The 18,121-nt window shown below is 38.9% G+C and overlaps 1 protein-coding gene across 4 annotated transcripts in view; it reads right to left on the bottom strand.

Moving 5' to 3' along the window:
* Positions 1–18,121, bottom strand: part of P4HA2 (prolyl 4-hydroxylase subunit alpha 2) — a 45,975-nt gene that overhangs the window by 12,033 nt on the left and 15,821 nt on the right. For 2 of the 4 annotated variants that reach the window (XM_074213284.1, XM_074213286.1), the window contains exons 2-9: positions 17,355–17,497; positions 15,690–15,787; positions 14,980–15,076; positions 12,888–13,039; positions 6,890–7,027; positions 6,410–6,649; positions 4,902–5,098; positions 3,384–3,560 (exon numbers count right to left, since the gene is read on the bottom strand). In XM_074213284.1, the coding sequence (XP_074069385.1) occupies positions 3,384–3,560; positions 4,902–5,098; positions 6,410–6,649; positions 6,890–7,027; positions 12,888–13,039; positions 14,980–15,076; positions 15,690–15,771 (1,083 nt within the window). In that variant the 5' untranslated portion in view covers positions 15,772–15,787; positions 17,355–17,497. The remainder of the gene's footprint in view (positions 1–3,383; positions 3,561–4,901; positions 5,099–6,409; positions 6,650–6,889; positions 7,028–12,887; positions 13,040–14,979; positions 15,077–15,689; positions 15,788–17,354; positions 17,498–18,121) is intronic. The other 2 variants (XM_074213288.1, XM_074213287.1) reach the window with 1 other exon arrangement.

Raw genomic sequence — 18,121 nt, 5'->3', positions numbered from 1 at the left:
GATTGCCACCATCCTCTTCTTTATACCTCTTTAAATAATCCAGTCTCTTCCCAGTTCTTACCAAATATATCTGACCTCAAACACATTGCAAAACCTAGAAAGGCAATACCAGAAGGCAGTGCTCTGCCCATCTCCTGCTACAGCTATTTCCAGTGCAAGGCTGTGTTACTGATGCTACTTCAAAGCCCATCCTCCCTACCAGCTTAGCAAGCAGAGCAGCGTAAGCATCTGTAGCCTCAGGGTGGAAAGTCAACTGGTGCGGAGTAATTCAAAGAAATGTCTTGGCTCACTGAACAAGCAGTAACATTCTTAGCACTCAGGCACCGGAAGCATGGAGAGTTAAGGACTTCCAGAGGGCAAATTACTACCAGGCATAGCCTTTGGCAATAGTTAGAAAACTTTTGGTATGGTAGAAAGAACACTGACTCTGAAGTTCTGAGGCCCCAGGTTCAAGTTCCAATCTGTGGGTTGGACATTGGATCAGTCACTCTCTGGGGATCAATATTCTCATCAGTAAAAAAGATGGAATTGGTGTATATAATCTATGAGATCTTTCCAGTTTTAGATTTATGATCTCTTATATCAGCAGTTACACTATCACCAGTATGAAGCTTGGCTCACACAAACAAAGTAAGGCAGATAGAACTGGAAGAGAACCACTCATTCTCAAAACAAAACACAATATGATGTTAAGGACATCCCCCTTGGGTGCTAAAACAGATTGTTAATTCATTTCTTTGTCTAAGAAGAAACTCCCTATGAAATCAGGTTCACATGCAATGTGTCATCGTTGATATCTAACTCTCACCACTCTTCCCACCTCTATCATAGTCAATCATTTGCCAAAGCCTATAGATGATATCTTTGCAACATCTCTCATTTCCTTATCTCCTCTGACAATGCCATCACTCTGATGCAGGCCTTTATCACTTCACACCTGGACAATCACCCTCTATGGTATATGCCTGCCTCAGGCTGTCACCACTCACTCTAGTCTATCCTCCACTCAGCTGTCAAAGTGATCTTTCTTCTGCCTACTTAATAATCTTTAGTCACTCAAATCATAATAAAATTCTCTTATTGGGGTTCAAAACTTCTTCATAAATTAAATTCCCTATTTTTCTGGTCTTAACCCTTACACTCCCAACACCCTCCCCATGCGAACACACACACACACACACACACACTCTTCAAGTGATATTCAATCCTCTTTGCTATTCCTCCAACAAGATAACACCATCTCAGCTAAAATTATACCTTCTATTGGAAGCCTTTCCCAAACTCTATTAATTTTAATGCCTTCCCTCTGTGGTTTATTTCCAATTTTATCTTGTAAATGGTTTATTTGTAGTTATTTGTTTGTTTTCTCCATTAAATTGTAAGATTCTTAAGAACAGAGACTGCCTTTTACTTTTCTTTGTCCTTCTAGCATTTACCACAATGTTTATTTACTAGTTATTAAATGTGCAGACTTCCAGTTCTATTTCTACTTTTTTGCTCAGAGTCATGAAGAAATTATTTAAATCCTTCTTCTGATACATTCTATGAATATATGACCTTAGGTAAGTCACTTAATTAAGCCATGATTTATTTTAGATAGGTCAGGGTATAGAGCACCTGGTCTGGAGTCAGGAAGACCAGAGTTCAAAGCCAGCCATGAACATTTACTAGCTATATGAACATAAGCAAGTTGCTTAACCTCCTGCCTCAGTTTCCTCAACTTTTAAATGGAAATAATAATTTCACCTATCTCCTAGGGTTGTTGTGAAGATCAAATGAGATAATATTTATAAAGCCTTAGAACAGTACCTGGGCACATAATACATAACTATGTAAGTTTTGGCTGTTGTTTAAAACTCAGTGTCCCAAGACAATTTTCTGAGAGGATAAATTGCAGAGTAATCCCATCTTTTTTTTTTTTTTGGTTTTTTGGTTTTTGCAGTGCAATGGAGTTAAGTGGCTTGCCCAAGGTCACACAGTTAAGTAATTATTAAGTGTCTGAGGTCAAATTTGAACCCAGGTCCTACTGACTCCAAAGTCAGTGCTCTATCCACCATGCCACCTAGCTTCTCCAGAGTAGTCCCTTCTACGAATGAAATTTCTCTCTCATGCTCTCTCTCTCTTTCTCTCTCTCTCTCTCTCTCTGTCTGTTTCACTGTCTCCCTGAGTCTCTCTCTCTCTCTCTCTGTCTCTCTCTCTCTCTGTCTCTCTCTCTCTCTCTCTCTCTCTCTCTCTCTGTCTCTTCCTCCCTGTCTCTCTGTCTGTCTCTTTCTCCCTGTCTTTTTTCTCTTTTTACACACACACACACACACACACACACACACACACACACACACACACACAATCAGAATATTCCCAGCAGGATCTAGAAACCTGATCTCTGAGATGCTATACTATCACACAGCATGAAGTTGGGTACAAATGACAAAACACAGGATATTCAAGTTGGGAGAGACCTCAGATACTCATTGGTAATTCCCAACACAAACTTCAAGAAAGGAAAAGTGAGAGTGTTAAGGACATCCTCACTGGGTGTTAAAAATAAGTCACTTCTGCCACCAACTCATTTCTTGGTCTGAGAGGAATCACTCTATAAAACCAACCTTTGGAATTTCTGTCCAAGCTTACCCTGGAATGAATTTTATTTATTTGTGAGATAGTAGTAGGGCATACATCCAGGTTCACCAGGGTATGATTCTTTTAGCAGATGGGGACCAGTTTTCTGGCTAATACTCAAAGAAAACTTGCTGTAGGGACATCCAAATATCCAAATATAACTCATACCCCTTTCCAGGAGCTGTTTACAAAGGTTGTGGGTTGAATGATTTAAAAGGACCAAGTGACTGTGCTTGCTACTGTCTGACTCCTGTATGACCATCATCCATTCTTAGGAATATCCCACTGGGCCCTCTTGGCATAGAACCTTGGCAGTGACTATGTCTCAACCACAGAAATAGGTGTGATTCATGCCAAGTGTGTGTGCTCCAAAACACCTTCTCAAGGCTCAGTTTGGGTCTCAAGTGTCCAATTCACCAAATCAATTAGAGGAAGAGTTCAGTCTATCCTGTCTCTAATATATTAGTATATCTAGAAGGGGGGAATTTTTTTTTCATTCTCTAGGCTTCTCTGGAAGGCAATTGTTGACTTTTGGGGTGGAAAGGAATGAATCCATCTTCTTCTAAGAACGTAGATTTCATTTTAAAAAATTAATTAAAATGTAAATAATTACTTGCAAACTTAGTTGAGCTGATAATTAAAGTTTTCAATGTTTTCTCTCTTTTTTTGAGAGGGAAATGTTTTTGTAATATAGAGGTACCAACAGTATCATGAGGAAAGCCTTTGGGAACAAAAAGAAGAAATGAGGGAGATAAAGAGGCACCTACTTTAGGCTTTGCAATTTCCTTGATCCTCTCGATCTCTTCATCTGACAGGATATCATAGTATCTTACAATGTGTGGGCTGTCCCACTCATCCTCTTCCTTAAAGGGTGCAATCAGAAGCTGGGGTGTCCTGTTTCCATCATGGTATCTACAGAAAAGTCTCTTCTGTCTCCGGGGTGTCTGTGGGAGGCACAGAAAAAGAAGTATCACTCTAGGTGAGTTTTGAACCCCTCCCATAATTGAGCCTCTGCTCTAAAAGGCTGAAATGCCCTCTCCCTCCAACCTATGCCAATAATGCCATGCCATTAAGTTACAACATGAAAAGACTAATGGCCATACCAGACAGAAAGGTCTATAGACTTATGTAAGCCTGGCTTTTCAGCATCTCCAAGGGATAGATCCCTAGACCTTTATAAAGCCTTAAGCAGTCACCTCAGCAGTTCTTTTTGTTGTTGTTGTTGTTTTTAGTTTTTCTGCAATGAGTCAAAGAAAATATGTGTATATAACATAAACTATGTACAAAGGATGGACTGGATTTGAAGTCAGAAGTTGTTCAGTCAATTCAGTCATATCTGATTCTTCCTGGCCCCATTTGGAATTTTCTTGGCACAGATAATGAAGTTGTTTGTCATTTCTTTCTCCAGTTCATTTTATAGATGAGGAAAGTGAGGCAAACAGGGTTCAGTGACTTGCCCAGGGTCACACATCTAGCAAATATCTGAAATCAAATTTGACCCTGTCTTCTGACTCCATGTTCAACACTCTGTCCACTATACCACCTAGTTGATCAAGTCAGAAGATCTTGGTCAGATCCCAATTACTGCCCATATCAATTTTAAAAAATCTTCCTGTGCCTCAGCTTCCTTATTTATATGGAATAGGTGACCTTTAAGGTCCTTTCTGGCTTTAAATCTATGATTCTATGAACAAAAATGAACTCTGCTTGTATCAATTTAAATAATGATGGATATCCTATCATGAAGATAGTCATATCCAAAACTGATAACTGGTACATATTGTATGCTTATTTGAAAGCTCATTCATTATAAATAGAGTGACAGAAAAAAGTTCAAGGGAATTGGAATTGTCTATACTTATTGTTTATAGAGAGAGATAAGAGACCACTAGCAACTATACATCTTGATCCTGGGCACTTCTTCTTCCTATAAGGGTTCTGGTTTCTTCCTCCCAAAAGCCTTCAAAACTAAATTTAAGATTTACCAAAATTATCAAACTGTTGAGTTCATGGGGCAATGTTTACTTGAGTTTCTGGTTTCCATATCAGACCATGTGCTATACCTATCCATAGGACTAGATTTTTGCAGTCCCAATTAAAATAAAATCTCAGAACAGTCACACATCTCAACTAAGAATCCAAAAATCTGAATTGTAGTTCTAGCTTTTCCACTGCCTAGTTGTGTGGCCTAGGGCAAGACATTGAATCTCTCTAGACCTCAGACTCCTCTGTTCTCCAGGGCCCTTCCAGTTCCCAGCTCCTTTGATTCTAGAATTTGATCTCACCAGTTTAATGCCTTCCCCTCGACAGAGAGCCTCGTAGACATCTCTCTCAGGCAGGTAGTCTAGGGGCCTCTCATAGATGCCTCCCCGTATTGACGGTTCAGCCTCTGGAGTCTCATTTAAGCTCTTTCCAAGCCTTTCTTCCTCTAACAACTTCTCAAAGTATCGCAGATTCCCCCCGGCTCTTTCATGACTGGGGTCTAAAAAATAGAAACCAATTTTAAAGGATGAGAAAACCACAAATAATCTGTGGGGCCATCTGAAGATGGTCCTGTGGCTGGAACTTTCCAACTCCCCAGGGCCCAGTTGGTCCCAATTTTTTTGTCACAGGCAAGGTAATATACAGCCTAGGCTAGAATGTGACCCAAATCCTGTCAAACCTAAATGCAGAAGTCTCACATTTGAAGAATAACAGCAATAGGTCGGTCATGTTAGCAATGAGAGAACTGATTGAGTCCCTCTGCACCAGGGCACCTCTACTGTAGGGCACTGAGCAAAGAAAAGGCAGTGGCTGGGAATCAGTTGCTTCAATGCCTGGTCTCTACCCCTCAGCTCCCAAATCTCTCTCTGACAAGAGGCTCAACCCCCTTTACAAACCTTAAAGTGCTAGAAGTGAGTTGCTATCATTTGTCATCAAAAGTGTACCCCTCATCAGGATGGGGGGGGGTGAAAGAAAAAAAAAGGAGACACTTAAAAACTTGGCCAGAATCCCTTGGAAGTGTCCCTATGTAACAGCATTGCCTCTCTTGCTGTCCTTCCCAGGGTTATTCAGTGGCTGAAAAAAGGCCAAGATCTGCCCCACCCCACCCCACCCCCCACTGCATCTGGAGCTATCACCAGTCATCTTGGCCTATGTCTTGACAATGGATTCTGATGTCTCTGGAGGAAAGAGTGAGGTCTATGACTTTGCACAACTGCCTCACTTTAAATCCAGTTCACTCAAAAGTCAAGACATCCCCCTCCTGATGCCATGGTCCTCTTCTAGAGTGAAGGATGAACAACAGCAACTCAGTAGCTTCACACCAATATAATGTGAGCTCCTTGGGGATAAAGATTGGCTTGTTTTTGCCTTTGTACCATTAGTGTGATTGTGTTTCAGCTCTGAGCAGATATCTAACAAATTCTTGTTCAAATTGCAATTGTCCCCACCCATATTTTGATTCCCCATAACTTTCATGACACTTTAGTTTCCCAGTATTTTTTCTGGCTACTGAATAACATTTTGGACTGGAGTTAGGACTCAGATTTTGACCAAGATTAAAAGGTTGGTCTATATGAGGTTTAGAACATCAGTTTGTAGCCAGGTCAGAGATCAACAAATGTCACTGGGTTAAGAGATCATCTTTTGCTGGTATTGTGGGGTTAGTCCAAAATGACCAGCATTGTCTGACCTGACCCTGTGCTCTGTCTAGGGCTATGGGAATTTTGCTATGGGAAATGACCATGTGAATGACCCAGCCATCTCTTTCCTGTCCCTGAGAATACAGTTCCAGCAAGTCCCAGCAAATTACCAAGAGAAATCAGGCGACGGGTAAGTTCCACTGCCCTGTCAAGGTCCCCAAGCTGAAAGACAGCATAGCTGAGGTAGTCCAGGATTTCAGCTTTAGATGTGGCAGCATCCTCACCACTGTCATGCTGCTTCAGCGCCTGCTGCATCCACAGAACTGTGTGGTAGTAGTCCCCATCATTGTAGGCTGTCTTACCCATGCCGAAGCTGTCATCTGTACTCAGTGTGGACCGGTACTTGGTCCCTGGAGGGCAAGCAGAACAATGAGCATCTGACCACAGAGGCAAGGTACCATTCCCAATGTTCCAGAGTGATTCCAAGACAAAAGGGCCTACCTCTTTCTAGGTACCTCAGAAAGACCCTATAGTTACCAACTAATGGACCATCACTGGTACAGGAGAAAGAGTGGTGAGCCAAGAATCACAAGACCCCTGAAGAGCTATTTTTCAAAGAATTGTTAATACAGGAAATTTAGAATCATTACCTGGCAATTCCCCCTTGGAAATAGTGTCAGGATCCAGTTTGTATGTATCCTGAAGACGCATTAGTGCCTTCGCTGCTCCTGTCTCATCCTCTTCTGTGGGGAAGAACTGGCGCTGCATGGTGAGATTGGCAATAAAACCTTCCCATATAGGGAGAGAAGAGAGAAAGAAGATAAATCGGTAACTAATTTTTTGCATATTTACAAGAGATGCTTGAGGCAAGCAATGATGTTGATCCTTTGCATATATAGTCTCCCTCTCCCAGATCAATTTCTACCTTCTTTTTTGATTAACCCACAAGTTCATCTTCTTGTGTTCAACTTCAGCCTCAGATACTTATTAGCTAAGTGATCTGGGGGTAAGTCATTTAACCCTATTTGCCCAAGTTCCTCATCTGTAAAATGAGTTGGAGAATGACAAATCAATCCAGTATCTTTGCAAAGAAAACTACAAATGGTCACAAAAAGTCAGAAATGACTGAAAAACAAGAAGATATTTAAGTTCTAGACTTGAAAATTTTATAGACAACCATGTATTCCTAGGAATTCTTTGAATAATCATAACCAAGTCTTAAATCCAAAACATGTAAGAATTTAAAACAATTCATACTTCTCAAATCAAGATAACTATTTGAAATCTTCACAATATTATACTAATTAAGACACTCAAAGTTTCAGAAGAAAATTTCATAAAGAAAATAGAAAGGTAAAGTGCTAAGCGTACAGGGTAATCTCAAAATGACTCACCTATTTTTGATGATAGGGAAAGTCAAAGATAAAGAAATCTATATAGTTAATAGTATATTTTTTAAAAAAAGGAATTTTGGACACTGTTTTTATTAGCTTGGGTTAATAAATCTAAATAGAAAATTGCATTGATCCAAATAAATTGAATGATAATTTAATAAAAATAAAGGACAAATCTAACAACTATACCACAAATCATTAGTTTTCTATTAAAAGAAAATGGTGAAAACTATATTAAGCAGACTCTCCCAATGTACTGTTTAATGTTTTAAGCATATTAAACCTTGGATGATTTAAACAGATTTAAACTCAAAGGGTAGTCTAGAAATTGCCATGCTATTACTAAAGTATGGGAGGTGGAAATGGCAATGATTCTGGAAAAAAGCAGAAATTCAACAAGAAAGCATTAAGAGAATAACAAAGACATATTATAACCCCTCTCCAAAAAAAAAAGGTTCCACAGAAAATTAAAAAATTTCTTTTCTATATTTATTAAATTTCACAGGTATTTTTTTTTTGGTGGAGGCAATTAGTATTAATGACTTGTCCAGGGTCACTCTGCTGGTAAATATAAGAGACCGGATTTGAACTGAGGTCCTCTTGACTCCAGGGTGATTGCTCTATTCACTGTGCAGTAAAGGGAGATTATAAAGGAAAAGACCTTTTGTGAGGATGGTAGATAGGGAAGGAGGAATCAAAATATTTTCTCACAAAGTACTTTCTCACAAAGTACTTTCACACAAAGCTTTTGGAATCAAATGAACTCCATCTGCCTGAAAGAATTCCCTGGGCTGCAGTGGATAGAGCACTGGTCCTGGAATCAGGGGGACCTGAGTTCAAATATGATCTCAGACACTTAATAATTACCTAGTTGTTTGAACTTGGGCAAGTCACTTAATCCAACTGCCTTGCAAAACAAAAAAAAAAAAAGCCAAAGCAACCTTGAAAGAACACCTTGGGCTTCTGAGAGAACTCCTTTTTTCTTCATATTAGGTCAGTGCACCTAAATACTGAGTGAACAAAAGACATTCCACCATTCCACACCTGTGGCAATGAGTATGTTCCAAAGGGCGTACCATATTGAGTAGAAAAGCAAGTCAGGACCACACTGTGTTTTTCACACAGGGCTATCAGAGGCAAAGATATTTAATTTTCCCTCTGCAGCCTCCAGAACAGGGGAGGTTTTGGTAACCCAAAGGAGAAGCCTCTGAAAGGATACTTTCCTAGAAACACAAAATGACAGTAGGGAAAAGAATCTTTGCCATCACCTATATCAAATACATTACAAACCTCAAAACACTATATAAATATTATCTCTAATTATTATTATCATAGTTATTATTATCTAATTTAACCCCCTTTATAGTTTGAAACAATCAGGGCTTGACCCCACCTATCATGATTACCATTCCAGTACTCTTTTCCACAGTATCATATAAGTTTTAAAAAAGTATGAATGTAAAGAAAAAAACAAACAAACAGAACATTGGTAATTATAATAACCAAATTTGACACCAGAGAAGACAAGAGAAAATGGACATCTTCCCCATCTTTGCAGACAATGGGCTTGTAGAGATGAAATATTGTGCACATACACTCAGTTGTGCTTTGTTCTTTTTTATTCTTTATTTTAAAAAAATTTATAAAAAAATTAAACATAGCTGTGAGTTAATAGTGTTATACTTAAGTAACCAATCCTCAGTTTTCTCTGCTAACAAATGAAAAGTTGGACTTGATGATACTAAAAGTCCCTTCTATCTCAGACATTCTATCCTGTTATTCATGGGTTTATCTTAAGATGGTAAAGGATTCTCTCTCTCTCTCCCTCTCTCTCTCTCTCTCTCTCTCTCTCTCTCTCTCTCTCACACACACACACACACACACACACACACACACACACACACACACACACACAGATACACATACACACAAACACATATTCAATTAGAAATCTAAAGCTGAAAGTTGAGCACTAGGCCTCACTAAGAATAAACTGAGGCAAAAGAAGGGAGAAAATGAAGTTCCCTTCTAGAAGAATTTGGGATTCGGTTTGTCTCGTGTCCTCCTCATACTAGCTTGTAGGCAGGACCCTCAGAAAGGGCCACATATGAGGAGAAGATTTTAGAAAGACCTAGAAAAAGGTTATCCAAAGCTCTGAGCTGTGTGTGACCTCACCAGTGGCACAGTCCCCACACAGGAATGAGCTCACAGTTTCACAGTTGGTGGCTAGGAACATGACCCTTCCCTTTCCCTACTATTGCTCAGTTTGGTCTGGCTCTAGTCATGGAATTTCTCACCAAGAAATCTTTTTCTTCTGTGCTACTGGCCAGGAGGAGAGGGAAAAATTCATACATACTATAGAACTAGGAAGAGCCCCAACCATCATCTGAATCAAGCCCTTCATTTTAAAGCTGAAGAAACCAAGGACGAGAATTAAGACATCCTGCCTCTTCATCCAGGACTTTTTGCTTTACACTAAAACTGTCTTCTTTGCTCAGAATGCTAGTCCTCAAGTGACAGGTCAGGAGAGCAGGGAAGAACAATCGTTTTGTCCTAACTCAATCCATCTAGACAGCAGGAAAACACCCTAGAATCACTGCTCAGTTTCCTCTATTCTTAATCACTGCATAGCAAATAACATCTTCAGAGTCAGGAAGACTTAGGTTCAAATTCTGCCTCTAAAGCTTACTTCTGTGTTATCCTGAGTAAGTCATTTAATATCTTGGTGCTGCATGCTGAAGGAATAGCAGCTGGTCTGCAGTAGTAGAAGTCGAGAGCAAATTACCTTACTTCAATGAAATCACAGGTTCTGATTTTAATAAAATGTGTGTGTGCATATTTACATATATATATATATATATATATATATATATATATATATATATATATATATATATATATATATATATATAAAATCATGGGGCAGGTAGGTGAGGTAATGGATAGCATACAGGTCCTAGAATCAGGAAGACTCATCTTTCTAAATTCACATCTGGACTCAGGCATTCACTAGCTATGTGACCCTTGGCAGGTCTCAGTTTCCTCCTCAGTAAAATGAGTTGGAGAAAGAAATGGCAAATCATACCACTGACTTTGCCAAGAAAACTCCAAATGGATTCGCAGAGTCAGTCATGACTGAAACAACTGAACAATAAAATTATAATAGTACTGTTTGTGGTAGCAAAGAACTAGAAACAAAGTGGGTCCCCATCGATCAGGGCATGGCTAAACTGTGTATAAATGTATATAAATACATTAATGTACATAAATGCAATTGAATATTATTATTCAATAAGAAATGATAAATATAAGGAATTAAGAGAAATATGAGAAGTTTTGTATGAACAAAGCATGAATTTAGCAAAAAACAGAAGAGCCATAGATACAGTGAATGCAAACCTGTAGATTAAAAGAACACCAAAAGAAGGTGGTTTTCAGTCATTGAAAAACCAATCATGACACTAAAGTACTAGTAATGAAACCTGTCTCACTCTGTGGAGGCAGTTAATAAGCATTTATTAAGTAACTTCTATATAAAAGAACAATGATAAATACTGGGGTACAAAAAGAGGCAAAAGACAGTCCCTGCCCTCAAGGAAGTCACAATCTAATGAGGGAAATAACAAGCCCACAAATAAATAGGATAAATGGAAAATAATTAACAAAGGAAGGCTCTTGAATTAAGAGGGACTGGGAAAGGCTTCCTATAAAAGATGAAATTTTGTTGGAATGAAAAGCATCAGGAGGTGGAAATAAGGAGAGAGAGAGAGAGAGAGAGAGAGCATTCTAGACATGGAGAACAGCCAGAGAAAATGCCTGAAGTTGAAAGATAGAGTGTTTTGCTTGTGGAACAGTCAGGAGGCCAGTATCATTGGATCAAAGTGTACATGGAGGAGAGAAAGAGGAAGAAGATTGGATAAGTAGAAAGGGGATAGGTTCAAAGGGTTTTGAATGTCAAACAGAGGATTTTGTAGTTGATCCTAAAAAAGCAACTATAGTTTATTGAATAGTAATAATGCTTTAGGAAAATCACTGAATGGAGGATGGATTGATCAGAGAGAGACTTGAGGACAGACAGACCTACTAGAAGGCTACTGCAATACACCAGGTGTGTGATAATAAGGGCCTGCACTAGGGTGGTAGTAGTATTAATGGAGAGAAGTTGGTGTATATGAGAGATGTTGCAAAGGTGAAGTTAATAGAACTTGGCTCAGAGTCAATATGTGGGATGAGAGAAAGTGAGAAACTGAAAATGATACCTAGATTATGAGCCTAGAAGACTAGAAGAATGGTACTGTACTCTGCAGTAAAAGGGGAGGTAAGAAGGGGGAGTTAGGGAAAAAGATAATCATTTCAATTTTGGACATGTTGAGTTTAAGGCAGTTACTGTACATGCAGTTCAATGTATCTGAGACAAGATGTAAGACTGAAGATCAGCAAAGAAGTTAGGCAAAATAGGCAGATTAGAAAATTGTCAACAGAGAGATGGTTGGTAAGAGCCACACATTATAGCTGACTGTTTTTGCTAACGGTTATTGTTATGAGAGTGTGATCCTGGTTGGGGGGGGGGGATTTGAAGAAATAATTGTGATGCAAAAACAAAATGCATCAATAATTTTTAAAAAACATAAAGTTGGCCAAACTTAAATTTTTTTATATGCCCTGTAAATACAAAAAAGAAAATAGCAGACTCTAATGAGAAGAGTGCATGTCTAGGAGTTGGACAAGCAAAGTTCCAAGTTCTGTGATTCTAGGGTAGACTAAATCACTTAATTTCTTTGTTAAAGGCAAACAGTAATTCCTCCCTTAACTTTTTCATAGCATATTGTGAGGATATCATGAGAGCACAGAAAGCACTCTAAAAATAACATCACTGGAAACATACAGGATTCTACACACTACATACCATGTTTAAATATTAATGAGTAAAAAGTGAATGGTGGTTCCCTGTTCCACAACATCTCTTTGCAATGGTTTTGAATGGCCTTTCACTTTATCTAATCTTGGGGTTCCTCTGCCCAACAAGACCCTAGTCAGGGTACCAAACCCTATTAGACTATGACCTTCCTGAGGGTAGGGACAATTACTCTTTTCTATATTCCCCTTCACTGCTGGGTTCAGCAGTGTAGATGTGTAACAAATGCTTGTTGTAAATAATTACAAATATACATTGGCAAAAATGGAGAGATATAACCCAATCCATCTGTAGCTATTGCCCCCCCCCACACACACACACACAGTTTTCTCTGCTCACCAGTGGTGGAATCCTGTAAGACCATGTTCTCCAGAGCCGGCCAATCTGTGTTAAGACGCTTCACCAGTTTGTAGGCATTTACTGGGTGAGAAAGGTAGCCCTCAGGATCAGAGGTTGATTTGCTTGTCAAAATATCCATTTTTTCAGCCCAGCTGAGGGGAGAATAAGACACAGGAAACATAATTTTTACCTCTTCAATTTCAAACAGACTGTCTTTCCAATTCTACTCATTTCCACCAGGTTCAGATGGACTTATTTACTCACTCAGATCCATCAACCTGGAATGTTACTTCCATGTCAGGCATCATCAAAAACATCAACAAGATAGAAAATATCCAGAGGAAGTTACAAAAGATGGAAAGAGGACTTAAACATTGAAGCACCTGGAGATGTTTAATTTTAAAAAATAGATGACTCAAAGGAGACAGTATAGACATCTTCAGACATCTGAAGGGTTATCATATGGAAGGAGAAAACTTGCCCCAAAGACCAAAGGGTTGAAGTCACAGAGAGAGATACTGTGTGTGTGCATATGTGTCAGTTATATGTCATCTTGGATATTTTCAGTCATATATGAATCTTCATGACCCCTTTTGGGATTTTCTTGGCATTCTAGGTATATAACAGAAGCTTAAGAGCCCTGTGGAATATAGAAACTGAGAAACATCACTTGAATAAGATGAAGCTTGAATAGTAAGGACAAGTAGGAAGGAGAAGAAAATGCAATCCAAGCTAGGGGCATAGTACAGACAAAGGGGGAAATGAATCGGGCACAGGGTGAGAAGCAGACCTGGGAGGACCGTAAAGTCTTCCAGGAATGACTGAAAATAAATTTATATTTTTGATTGCAATTGTGTCACAAAAAGTTTTTTTTAAAGGAATAGGGGTGGGGAGTGGAGAGAATACAAAGAAACATGGAAAAGCTCAAAGAAAATGTCCCAGAATAACCATAGATTACAAATGAACATACACACACACACAGGATTTGGAAGACAAAAATAAACAGAGGTGTATATGTAGATGTATATTACCATCTTCCCTAGCCTAATAATTTCCACCAGATTTAATTGGAATTGTTTACCCACTCAGAAGAAAACTTGCCCCAAAAAGCAAAAGATAGAAAGTTGCCAAAAGGCAGATAATGTGTGCATTTGTACAACACACCCCTACATATACACATGTGTGCGTGCTATACATATAATTATACTCCTGAGAACATATGTCATATACGTGTGTGTGCATACAATGCATAGGTAAATGTATATATTTACTAGGTGGGCCACATACCCCATACACATACCAAGTGGAATACAGTATGCTTATCTATCATATATTTTGGCATTGGATGAGACTTTGGGGATCATCCAGTAAACTACTTATTTTATGGATGATGAACCTGGGGCCCAAGACTTAGGGGACTCACCAAAGGTCACAATGACTCTGCCCTTTATTTTGATTCTAAATTCATCATTCTTTCCACATTCTCCCTTATTAATACATTTGATTTTTCTTTAACAATAATATTTTTCCCATAGAACTTAAGTACAAACATTTGAAGTGGAGGGGGGGAGGGGAGTAGCTTGGAGATTTACCACATTTCACCTTTGAGTTTATAGTGAAAATAATTTTTGTTGCAGTCCAATTTGACTGGTTCCTTCTCCTAGTTGCCCCTCCCAATCCTCCAAACTTGATCTCCGTTCTGTTTCTATATCTGCTTTCACCACTCCCTATACTTGAAATGCTATTGCTCACAGCTCTCCCATGAAACTTTTCATCATTTTCCAAATCAGAAAATACATCTCTTTCCCTGGAACTCAAAGTTCATAAGTACCTTTTGTTCTTCTCTTTTACTTGTGATAAGTTATTTATGCCTTTGTTTTTAACTAATCCTTGGTCAGGAGCCTAGAAGATGAATCAGTAGCTACTTGAAGATAAATATCTCACCAGTCAGTTCAGTGGCACCACCGCTTCACCAAATTGTAAGCCCTCTAATACGGGAACTGAGTCTCATTCATCTTCCTATATTCCTAAGAACCCAGCCAAAGTAAAGTAAAAGTCTGATAAATGTTTGACGAAGGAATGCATGATTTACCTTTTAATCTTGAAGAGTCTGGCTTCTTCTGCTCTGATATATTCTTTCAGAGATTGAACCAGGTCTTTCTCTGCAAAAATCAAGTCTGTCATCTGCCCTGAGGAATGAAAAAAATAAAATAACTTCAGAGCCAGTTGTTACCCTGACCCTAGGCACCAAGTAACTAAACCTTTGTCTGGTAGACCAGCAGAGAGTCAACTTTGGAAGGGATTATCAGAGTTGTAGAAGAGAGGTGTCAAATACAGTGCCCACTGAGCATCAGAGGCCCACAACACTCTCAAGGGTCTCAAGTCTTAACTGAAATAGATTAAAATGTAATAAAAAAATTTAATAAAATAAAAATACAGTAAAACATAGTTAAGGGTCATTTGTGGCTTTCTAAGTCAATATGTATCATATAGGGATTCTTGTATAAGGCTATGCAATCTGTTTCTTTTTAATTTTTCTATTATTGTTGTAGAGTATCTTCAGATCTTCTGACTCAGGCCCCTGTTGTAAGTTCAGTCTATCCCTAAACCTTTTAGTAATATATGGGATGTCATCAAGGCTTCAAAGTCCCACCCTCTGATGGTCCTATGCAATAGTAAATGTGACAGAAATTTGTCAGTCCTCCCATCCCAATACAACAAAGAACTAGGATTCTGGTCAGGCCTAAAAGGAGAAAGTCAAGGATAAGGTTAACATTTGGAATTGCTCAAACTAAAGTGTACCAATTGAGGTGAAGAACTCAGCCCATGTGCAGTGCAGGACACTGATCCAAGCCAGTAGCAAGGAGGAAACCCAAGGCTTCATGGTCACAGATGTCAGTCTGTAAGATAATTAAATAAAACTGTCCATTAACATTAAGCCACCAGAGCAATTTAGTCAATTGTCACATTCAAATGAAAAACTCATAATATTAATGAGAATCACTTGGTGTCATGGCTTATTTTTGTATGGGGAGAGATTGAGATCCAGAAAAAAGCAGTGATTTGCCTTTCATTATATAAAAACTAAGTAGAAATTAAAACACACCCTGGCCTTCAAGTCAGGAAGTCACCAGAATGCTCTGTATACAACAAATAGTACCCTCCCTTCCCTAGAAGCCTAGAGTGCTGGGCTTGGTTGGAGGGAGACCTTCCATGGCCTGGAGCTGCTCTCCTGTCATCTTCAGGGTTCCATCAATAGCTATATGCAGATGAATGCTTCTGTCTTTTCAGAAGTGTCAGTGTCCCAGTTAGAGGAAGGGAGCTCTTTAACTCATCTCTGGGTCTCTGCCTCAAGTAATAAACTGGGGGATTATATTCAGGTGAGAGCAGGGAGGATCTCACCAAGAAAAAATACTTCTGGGTAGCAGTGATAGTCTGAGCAGGAGGAAGAAGAAGCCAGGAGATTCTAGGCAAAACTTAGAAGGTTCTAATAAACTACTTAGGACAGGGGCTGTTTGGGGTTTTTTTAAATTTGTATCCCTAGCCCTTAGCATAAAATAAATGCCTATTGAATGAATCCAATCAGTCAAACCATAGTTTCCATTTCACTCCCCAAATTTTCCAGTGATTGAAAAGATTTTCCTCCCTCTTTAACATAGAAGATCCAAATAATTTTGCAAGGAAAGAACAGAAACTATGACCATTAATTCTTGCTCAATTTCATTAGGTAAGATTTTCTCCAATCAAGGAAAGTCCAATGAAGAATCAGAAAAACAGATCTTCCAAACTCTCGTTCTAGTTACTATTTATGTTGCCTTGGACAATTTAAAAATAATGATGGTATTGAAAATAATTAATATTTAAATATGGCCATATGTTTGCAGAATACTCATATTCATTCACTCATTTGCACCTCAGTTTTTCTTATCAATACAAATTAGGGGGTCAGATTAAACTAAGGTCCTTTCAAGATCTAAATCTTATGATAAAATAAACCAAGAAAGAGAACAAATAGATAGATATATAGATAGATATATAGATCTACATATGTGATAAATAAGAGATAATCACAGAGGGAAAGCACTAGCATTTAAGGAAGATCAGGAAAGATTACTTTTATAAAGTCAGTTATTAGCTGGGACTTGAAGCCAGGGAATCTAAGACATGGAAATGAGGAAACAGGAAAAATTTCAAGCATGGAGAAAGTCAATGAAAATACTCAGTTGGGAGTCAATTTTATATGAGAATTAGAAGACCAGTGTCACTGAATTTTAAAGGATATGGAGGAGATTAAGAGAAAAGACTGGAAAAGCAGGAAGAGTTAAAGTTCTGAAGTTATTAAAAGTCAAAGGATTGGTTGTCAAGATGGCAGAGGAAGAAAGAAACCCTCTGAAACCCTCCCAAATTCCCCTCCAAACAATTAGAAAACCACCTCAAAATTGATCTAGGAGCAGGGAAGTAGCTTACCAGTCCAAAAGGAAAAGTCTGTCTCAGTGAGGTGGGAGAGGAGCAAGGTTTACAAGCAGCAGCAGCAGCAGGAATCTGTCTCACAGCAACAGGCCTGTAGTAAAGCTCCAAGTCTGGAACAATCCATAAGAGGCCCTGCCCTCCTGCAGACCAGAAACCCCCTAGGCAAGTGAGCAGTCGGTTCAGTACATCTAAGCCCCACCTCAGCAGCTCCATCCCCAGCAAAGACCCTATTTCCATAGCAACTCAGCAGGAGGTCCCCCATCCCTGAGGCAGGCCAGCAGCTAAACCCCACACCCAGGGGAGACCAACAGGGAGGTTCTACTCCCATTAGAAGCCAGAAGAGAAACCTAACCTCTTTGAAAGCAAGCCTTGAAGCCCAGTGAAAGATAACAAATAAGACTTAGAGCCCCTGCCCAAAAAATCTTGGGCAGTGAAGGACCAGAACTCAACTCATACACAAAAATACCAAGTCACAAAAAAAAAAGACAGAAAAATTTTTTTAAAAGCTTGACAATAGAAAATTAATCTGATGATGTGGAGTTTCAAGGCATAAACTTAGAAGAGAATAACAGTCAAAATGACTACAAGTGAAGCTTTAAAAAAAAAATAATGTTGTCTTAGACCCAAAAAGAATTCCTAGAAGAGTTTAAAATGCTAATTTTAGGTGGTTTTTTTTGCAAGGCAAATGTGGTTAAGTGGCTTGCCCAAGGCCACACAAGATAGGTAATTATTAAGTGTCTGAGACTGGATTTGAACCCAGGTAC

Source organism: Macrotis lagotis, chromosome 1 (genome assembly GCF_037893015.1).
Source record: "Macrotis lagotis isolate mMagLag1 chromosome 1, bilby.v1.9.chrom.fasta, whole genome shotgun sequence".
Lineage (NCBI taxonomy): Eukaryota > Metazoa > Chordata > Mammalia > Peramelemorphia > Peramelidae > Macrotis > Macrotis lagotis.
This window is presented reverse-complemented; position numbering and strand designations above follow the sequence as displayed.